This window comes from Rhinolophus sinicus, chromosome 14 (genome assembly GCF_057876585.1).
Source record: "Rhinolophus sinicus isolate RSI-liver-muscle chromosome 14, RSI-T2T, whole genome shotgun sequence".
Taxonomy (NCBI): Eukaryota; Metazoa; Chordata; class Mammalia; order Chiroptera; family Rhinolophidae; genus Rhinolophus; species Rhinolophus sinicus.
In genome coordinates, this window is record NC_142514.1 from 14,800,963 (window position 1) to 14,810,188 (window position 9,226).

The window sequence follows — 9,226 nt, forward strand, 5'->3', positions numbered from 1 at the left end:
CTCCCCTTAAGATGCATGAACATCCTTTCTGCACCCATGGGAGCCACTTGGCCACACCTCTTGTTGCTCAGAGCCCACCAACTGCACACATCTGGGAAGGGGAAAATGGGTCCACAGGCTCCAGCCTTTCCCAGGCCACACCCTGGGTGTGCCCCCACCCTTTCCCCCTCCAGGAAGGAGCAATCAGGGTGGAAGGGTGAACTCTGTCCTGCAGCTGGGGCCTCAGTGGGGGAAGGGGGCAGTGACAGATCAGATGCAGTCACATCTGGGGCTCTGAGACTGCAAAGAGAAGCAGAGGGAGCAGGAATGATCCCTTTCCTCGGTCATTCATTCAGTCAGCCCAGAGCAGGGCCTGGATCAATCAAAGGCAGCAGTTTTGATCACAAGGTGTGCCATGCTGGGTAATGGAAACCCTGAGTCAAATACCACTCTGGCCTTGCCCTGTGCAGAAACAAGACTAATAGAGCAGCCACCAATTGTCAAGCACCTATCACATTCCAGACACCAAGCGACATGCATCCACCTGGACTCATATCCATCTGGGAAACAGGCATCATGATCCCCATTTCTGACCTGGGACACTCAGAGAGAGGAAGCAACTTGCCCAAGGTCACACAGCCAGTTGGGGCCAAGCCAAGACTTGAAGTCAGGACCCTCTGAGCTCACACAGGGCCTGGATCAATGAATCGCAGCAGTTTTGATCAGAAGGTGTGCATTATGCTCAGGGGCTCCGAATCCAATGAGGGCACAGACAAGTGGAAGATGGCAGGAGGGGCACCCTGGCTTATCCCACGTACTCTAGCTCTCAGCAGACAGCAGTGGCTTGAAAGGACAACTCCCCAAGGAGCCTGGGCCTTTTTGGCCTTCTGGCTTCAAGGTCATTAATTTATTCACTCAATAAACATTCACCTACTATTGCCAAGCACAGGGCAAACTGCAATGAACAAAACTGAGTCCCTGCCCTGCTCTGAATGGGTGGAAGACGATCTATTCCAATTACACACACAGATCTACAAACCATGACCTCAGGCTATGGGTTCTAAGGAATCAGTGTCTGCAGCTCCACAAATGTACACTCAGCAAGACCCCCTCCCTGAAGGCGGGGGGGGGGGGGGGGGACAGGGAGGGGGCTGACTGCCCTAGCTGTGTGTCCCCTCCCTCACCTGCCATTCTCCATCTTCCTCTCAAGCCTGCACTCCCTGGAGTTTCCCCATCTCAGTGGCAGTTCCATCCTTCTGGACGCTCAAGCCAAAGACTATGGAGAGATCCCCGACTCCTCTCTTTCTGTCCCCCCCACACCCAGTCCCTCAGCAAATCCTGTTGGCCCTGCCTTCAAAATATATTCAGGATTCAACCACTTCTTCCCACCTCCATCAGCAACCATTGTCTCCGGCCTGAGCCACAGCCTTCTTGCTTTTGCCGTTGACCCTCCACGTTCTCTTCTCCACACAGCAACTCAAGTGAATTCTCATCTCACTCAGAAGCAAAGCCAAAGCCCTTCCCACGGCCAAGGCTCTGCCGATCTCCTCTCACCAACCTGTGGCCGTGTTGACCATGCTCCCCCTCACTCATTCTGCTCCAATCACAGGGACCACCTTGCTTTCTGCAGTCGTGACAAGCACACGTCTGGGCCTTTGCATTAGCCCGGAGTGCCCTTTCCCTACATATCTGCAGGGCTCACACCCTCACTTCCGTCAGATGCCCTTTGTTCAAATGTCATCTTCTCAGAGGCTTTTCCTGACCACTCCGCCTCATCACTTTCTATCCTTGCCCCTGCTTTATTGTTTCTGGCTCTTGACGCTCACTGACACATTATATTTATTGCCTGTCTTCCTGCACTAGCTATAATGCAAGTTACAAGGGGAGGGAACTTGACTTTTTTGTTCTCTGCTGTAACCTCAGCACCTACAACAAGGTCAGATAGGTAGAAGGTGCTCAATAAATATTTGTCAAATGAATGTGAGTCTAACATACACCTGTAGGGGACTTCACTGTACAGAATATTTAGGCACATACATCATGGGTCCGTTAGTCATTCAACCCACACACTTTAAGTCTTGGTGTTCCAGATGCCCCCCTAAAACCCAGAGCAACAGAGAAGTAGGGCATCCTCCTCATGCCTCAGGGAAAGGGCTCTGGTAGGTAGCTGGGAGCTAGTCCTCAAGACATCTCAGGGTCGACACAGATGCCTTGGGGATGCTCTGAGGTCCCCGTAACCCTGGCAATGGCAGCGCATCAGGGAGAGGAGGGAGGGCAAGTTCTGGGGGCGGCTGAGAATTGAAGTCCCCACATTCTCTTGCCTCAAAGAGCCGCCTTGTTCCCAGGCTTTCATGATGGTGCCCCTGGCCCGGCCACCCCAAAGCAGCCACCAGGCCACTCCCCTCTCAAGGCCGCTATTGACATGGACGACGCCACTAGGCTGGGCAGTAAGGCTGGCGGCTCCCCGCGAAGCAAGTTCCACACATTCTTCTCGGTTTCAGTCAGCCAGTTCTGGGTGCTGGGGCAGCCAGCAGGCCCCAGCCAGGCCCTGGGAGCAGGAGGGGGCAGCAGGGCCAACGAGGCCAAGGCCCGGATTGGGGCAACATTCCAGCAGGACCAAGACCCTGAGCCCAACGTCTGCCTTCTTAGCAAGAGCGAGATGGAGGAAAGGCTGGGGTGGGCCTGGGAAGGAGGGCGCAATGGGCTTAGCAGGTCTTTGGGAACTGCTGGGGGATCGAGTCATGTTCGCCCTCTCCTCCTCCAGCCTGACCCTCACAGCTGGGATGAGCGGAGGAGGGAGGCAACGGGCCAGGGCCGGGAGTCCTTCCCACATGCCCTGAATGGTCTGAGGGTCCAGAACCCACATGTCTGGCCTCCAAGTAGCCTCTGAATCATCATTCCAGATCTTTCCACATTTTGGGCGGCCCCTCCCACCCTCTCTTCTGAGACTCTCACCCCAAGGCCAGGCAGCCCTGAAGCCTCTGCAGACTCCCTCTAAATCTTGAGCACCCAGGGAACAGCCAGCAGAACCCAGCGAGGGCTCCATGCAGGGTAGCTAGCCGTTCTTTCCCCTCACTTTCCACACAGGGCAGGAACAGGCCTGGCCGACTTGGGCCTTAAAACCCCTGGATCAATTCAACCATCGTTAGGATCCCAGGGAACATTTAATGAGGAAATTAATTAATTAACAAACAGACAATCAAGCAGGTAAATCCACAAATGCCCACCCTAGAGTTTAGTCTTTCTAGGCTCTTGCCCAGGCAGGTGTCCCCAGGAGGCCCCACGGACCCTGAGGCACACCCACCCTCAGTGCCTCTTGTCCCGAAGCCAGACCCTGCTCCCCCTGCCTGAGGTAGCCCCTGCGCGACCTAGGACCTGAGCTCTTCCTTTTATCAACCTGAGTGACCAGTGTGATTAACATGTCGTCTGCTGCCATGAGCAAATGGGAGCGGCGAGAGCTTCAAAAGCCTGGCTCATGGTACCACCGAGCATGTGTGTAAGTCACTAGGCAAGTAACTTCTCTGTACCTCAATTTCCTCTGCTCAGGGAAAGGGGACTGGACTAGTAGCTGTAGCTTAATGCAGTCAACAGCTCTGTTTACTGAGCACTTACTAGCTGCAGGTGCTAAAGATACAGCAGCAGTGTACAAACATGGAAGGTCCTGTTCCTTAAATTGAGGGGGAGGAGAGAGAGAAACAAGTAAACACATGTCAGATGGTGGTGAGAAAAAAATAAAGCAGTGTAAGGGGACAGCGAATATTGGGCAGAGTAGTCAGGGACCTGAAGGAAGCCAGAGGGTCACACAGATATTTGCGGGACAAGTGTTCTAGGCAAAAGGAACAACAGATGCAAAGGCTGTAAGGTGGAAGTGTATTCGGCATGTTCAAAAAACAAAGACCAGTGTAGGTGGACTGAGCGAGCGAGGGGAAAGCTGGCAGGAGGAGAGATTGGAGAAGGAGTCAGGGAGGCCAGATCTAGAAGGGCCTTGGGTCTGATTGTGAAGAACATGGGGAGTGTGGCAAGGTTCTGAGCAGGGAGACATGTGAGTGTCTGTTGAGAAACTTGGCGCCTGGCAGACAGTGGGCTCTCCATACATATGATCTATCCATATTATTTTGTCATCATCTGGTCTGGCACCCCAAGACCTCCCTGCCCACCACTCCAAGCCCTGAACCCAGTCACCTTCTGCCACCTTCTTTCTACCCATCTACCAGGCAGGGCCTCAGACCCACAGATCCCAACTTGCCTATGCGCAGCCTGAGAACACGCCCGGGCCAAGCCTGACGGGGGCCACAACTCCCCACACACAGGGAGCTTGGCCTAGGGCATGGGGGGAAGGGGTCCATCTCTGATCCTTCCAGCCTCCGCCTTCCTCTGTGGATGGACCTGCAGCCCTCCCTCCGGAAATCCCCAGGGTACACTCACAACCCACTTCCAGCAGCAGGTCTGGAACAAAGGGGGCAGTGGGGGGGGTGGGCAGAGTAGTCAGTTATGTCAAGGGGAGGGCTGAGGTAACACTGCCCCTGAGGGAAGGAGAGGCTCCTCCATTTCCCGCCAGCCCACAGCTCTCCAGTGAGGAAACCCAGTTGACGTAGGAAACAAGTATCTCAGTGACTTGCCTCCTCAGCTCTGGAAAACACCATAATCACTATGACCTCCTCAAGACTCCTGTCTCATGGCAGGGCAGGCCCCAAGAAAGGAAGGGCTAAGTCCCCAGCAGGAAGAAAAGGGGTCAGCAGGCCAACACAAGCCCTGCGTCACCCCCTGAAAGCCTCCCCACCTCCTTTGAACTGAAATTACTCCTACACTTAATCACAGACCACTGTTTCCTGTCTCCTTAAGGACTATCTTATCCTCTTCCTCTTGTATCCTACCCTTACCTACTCAATACTGGCTTATGGACATGAACTAAAGAGTGAAAGAGATAAAGGGCAGAGGGCAAGGAGCCCAAGGTTTGCCAGGGCACTGGTTAGGAACCTGATGTCCTTTACAATTTATAACAAATTTCTTAGCCCCATTTTACAGATTTGAAAACTGAGACTCAAAGAAGGGAACTTGCCCTAGATCACAGAACTGGAAAATGGCAGAGCTGGGATTCAAACTTAGGTCTGTGAGCCTCCAGAGGCTAAGTTCTTTTCAGCCCTCCACCATCAGCCTGGGGTGGGACAGTGAAGACCTCAGTGAGGTTGCTGAAGAAACTAGAATCTCACAGGATCGGAGCTGCCTATTGACTGATCTCAGTTCTGGGAAAGCACAGACAGGGCCTGATCTGGCTCATCCATAAACCCCAGCCCTTAGCACCATGTTGGGTGCACTAGTGCACCCAGTAGGTGCTTTGCAAATATCTGTCCAATGAGAATGAATGAACCCTGAACTCCTGCTGACTGTCATGGAATGCTGATCAATGAAGATATGTTGAATGGACAAGTGAATGAGATGACTGGAGAAATTCCTCCTGCACATAGCAAACAGTTCCACCAACTTCCTATTCCAGCACTGTAGAACCCAGACACCCAGGACACCATCTTCAGGGGGCAGAGCTAAGGGGAGGGTCAGCCTGTTTGCTAGGTTGGTGCCTACTTTTTGACAAAGGGAAGGTCAGCGTTGGGAGCTGCGGAGCTGCAAGTACAGATCAAGACTGCGGAACAACTGGATGGGCCCTCCTAGATGTGTTGGGGAGAGAGAGGCTCAGACAGAGGATAAAGGAAGCTGCCCAGATGGGGAGGGGGTGGTAGGAGAGGTGCTGGGTGGGTGGGGCAAGAGAGGTGAGGGGTCAGGTCTGGGGTGGGGGTTACCAAGTGACTCAGGAGGGCAGAGGTGAGAGGGAGCCAGCAAGGTGAGGACAGGGTATCAGTCACTGGGTAAACACTGGCCTGCTTAGAAAAGTCCCTCTCTTGGCTCTGAGAACAGGGAGGCAGGGACAGGGACAGCCTCAGACCACCTCAAAGAGGGTGGGGGTGGTTCTGTGGTTCACCGTGGCAGACCCAGATCTCCAGATGCGCCCCCACCCACATCTGCCACCAGATCCCTGCCCACTGACCCAGCCCCACCCTCCTGGAGTTCACTCAGGTCCTCAGAGCCTCTCCCAGACAAGTATTCTCTCTTTCTCTGCAGGGGCCCATCCAAGCTCAGAGCTGGAGACTGGGCTGTAGGGGCAGGCCTCTCCTGCACCTTGAAGACCTGTGAAGAGGAAAGCTGGGGAAGCAGATTCACCTCCTATCCACCACATAGCAGGCCCTGCACCAGGCACTTTCCCGTGCATTCCATCCAGTCCTAACAACCACCCTCGGCCATACATTTGGAGGCCAGTATTTTGAGTTGCCTTTAGGCACGCAGGGTGATCTCAGAGAGTTAACTAGTTTGCCCCAGGTCACACAGCGACTCAGGGAAGAGCAGGGATTGATTCAAGCGCTGGGCTGTTGTACTCCAGGCTCCCAGGGTATTCCACATAAGCCTTTCCACACAAGCCTCAACTGTGTTCTGAACCGCTCTTTACTTGTGCCTGCCTGGTTACTAGGTCCCCAAGGGGACAGACGGCGTGATAAAGTTCCAGTGAGGACTGATAGGGTCTCCATCACCACTGAGTGCCTCTTTCCTAAGGTGTCATCGAAAGGGGTGCCCTCCCTCACACTGCCAAGTTCCCATCCTGCTCGAAGTTTCTCTGCCTGGTCCCCAGGAATAGCAGGCCGAGCCATGCCTAGAGCGACAAGGAGACTCGGCAACGTGGCCCGGCGACCCAAGGGCTCCCATGCGGGCCGGCCCCGCCCCTGGCCCCACACAGCGTTCCCTGGGCGCTCCACCGGACAGCCCCACGACGGAGGGTTGTGCCGGCCTGTGCCTGCCCAGGGTCCCTGGCAGGCGCCGCCGTCCCGAACGAGAGTCCCAACCGCGCAGCCTCGGCGCCCCCGCCAAGTTGGCGGGCGCGGCGAGCAGGGCTCGGGGCGGCCCCTGCCCCTCCACCCCGCACACTCACCGCGAGCAGCAGCCCTTGCAGCAGCAGCGCCAGCAGCAGCGCGCCCGCCGCCCGCCGTCCCATGGCCCGGCCCGCTCTGCTCACTCGCTCGCTCGGCGCGCGCCCGCAGCCGCCCGCTAGCCAGCCTGCGGAGTCCTGGGGACAGCACGGCTCGCTCCCACCACCCCCACCCCTCCAGCCGCCCGCCCCGCCCCCGCGGCCGCCCGCCCCGCCCCCGGGCGCCAGGCCCCGCCCTCGAACCGCCCCGCCCGGGGCGCCAGGCCCCGCCCCCGGACCGCGGGCGCCGCTCGCCCTAGCTGGCGGGGCAGCCAACTGGGCCTTTGTCTGGGCCCCACAGCCCCCTCCGCGCGGGCCGCGGCCCGGCCCGGCTCCCCGCCAAACCCGGCCTGGAGTCAGGGATGGGACGGGGGCTGGAGCCCTGCGTGCAGGACTCGCGTTCCCTCCACGCTCACGCCGCTCCCGCACGCTCGCTACCACCGATTCTCAGACCCCTAACACAGCTTCACACGCTGTCACATTCCACAAACGTAACTCCTCCCACGGGCAACTCTCAAGGACCCTCCAGAATTCCAAGCCGTCACATATGCAGGCACCTTTCACACAGGCGCCTGTACACGTGCACACACTCATGCCAACTTTGGCTCACAGGACACTTTCACACTCACAACTTTCACGCACTAACACTTTCATCCGCTACTTGTGAACACTCAGCACACTTTCACTCTGGGACCCAATTTTCATAGGCTAATTGTCTTCACAGACTCAAAAGAACACTTTATCTCTTCAAAACTTTCAGCTCTGCAGGTGACACAGCCGACACAACTTACACACACGCCCACACACAACCACTTACATTCATATTCACATTTTCACACAGACTCACATATGTGAATCCCAAGACACGAAGAATAAGGACATGTTTTCACACACAAATTCCTCACAGGTGCTCAGAGTTCACACACAGACCAACATAATTTTCTCACATGTATATTGGCCTGTATTTTTTACATTTTCTTGCACACTAACCACAATGACTTACAGTGGGCACGCCATACTGAACTGAATTGCCCCCTACATACACCATTTTCCAGATACGTCACTCACAGACCAACTTTGATTCACATAAATCACAGCCCCAGTGCCAGAGACATACACACCCAGACCCAGACACTGACAAACCTTGCCAAAGCCCCAATCACAGATGCTTGGACAGTAAATCACAGTCCCGGATGATCCACGTCTGACACAGACCCGCAGACAGCACACATGGCCACACCATCAGGCCTCCCTACCGCCTACGCTTAGGGCCCCTTTCTTTTTCTTCTTCTTCTTCTTTTTTTTTTTTAATTTGGGGAAGGGGAACAGGACTTTATTGGAGAACAGTGTGTACTTCCAGGACTTTTCCAAGTCAAGTTGTTGTCCTTTTTTCAGTCTTAGTTGTGGAGGACGTAGCTCAGCTCCAGTTCCAGTTGCCATTGTTAGTCCCAGGGGGCGCAGCCCACCATCCCTTGTAGGAGTCGAACTGGTAACCTTGTGGTTGAGAGGACGCGCTCCAACCAACTGAGCCATCTGGCACTGGACCATGTGGGAATCGAACCAGCAACCTTCCCCATTAGGAGCACGGAGCTCCAACCGCCTGAGCCACCGGGCCAGCCCAGGGCTCCTTTCTGCCTGAAAATTTCTAGGCAGCCCAGGCAGATGGGTGGAGAAAAAAATGTGTGTGTGTGTGTGTGTGTGTGTGTGTGTGTGTGTGTGTGGTGTGTCTCTTAGAGGAAAACCTTTTGAGTAATGATAGAGGGAGGAGAATAAAAACTGAAGTTTCCATTGTTTCCTCGAGAGTTGCTAGGTTCCAGAGACTCATGGCTGGATTTTCAGCCAGGAGTGAGGTGAGCTGTGGACAGAAGGAAATGTCCAGCTAACTGGGCGGCATCAGGCCTGCCTCCGGAAGGTGTGTTCCCTGTGATAGGGCGGCAGTCTCCCAGGTACTCTGGCGCCTCCCATCCAGGCATAGAGAAAACCCTGGCATCCTGACTCCCATCCCAGATAGATGCCTATCTCCAAAAGATGGGGTTCTCCACCTTGTGGGGCATGTTTCTAAGGGACCAGCTCAGAGCTGTAAGGGGAGAAATTATATCCGCGGTCGTTTAGCCACCTCTCTGACCCCAATCCAGATGCCAGGCACAGCACAGAATAACGTCTGTTTCTGCTCCAGACAGGGAGATGGGGTGAACAGAGGACAAACACCAGATCTTGGCCTTCTGTGAACCCCTAATC

General features: G+C 55.3%; 1 protein-coding gene across 10 annotated transcripts in view; it reads right to left on the reverse strand.

Annotated features, from left to right (window-relative positions):
- Nucleotides 1-7,108, reverse strand: part of HSPG2 (heparan sulfate proteoglycan 2) — a 97,369-nt gene extending 90,261 nt beyond the window's left edge. For all 10 annotated transcript variants that reach the window (XM_088790446.1, XM_088790441.1, XM_088790445.1 and 7 more), the window contains exon 1: nt 6,953-7,108. In XM_088790446.1, the coding sequence (XP_088646572.1) occupies nt 6,953-7,015 (63 nt within the window). In that variant the 5' untranslated portion in view covers nt 7,016-7,108. The remainder of the gene's footprint in view (nt 1-6,952) is intronic.
- Between the last annotated feature and the right edge of the window lie 2,118 nt (nt 7,109-9,226).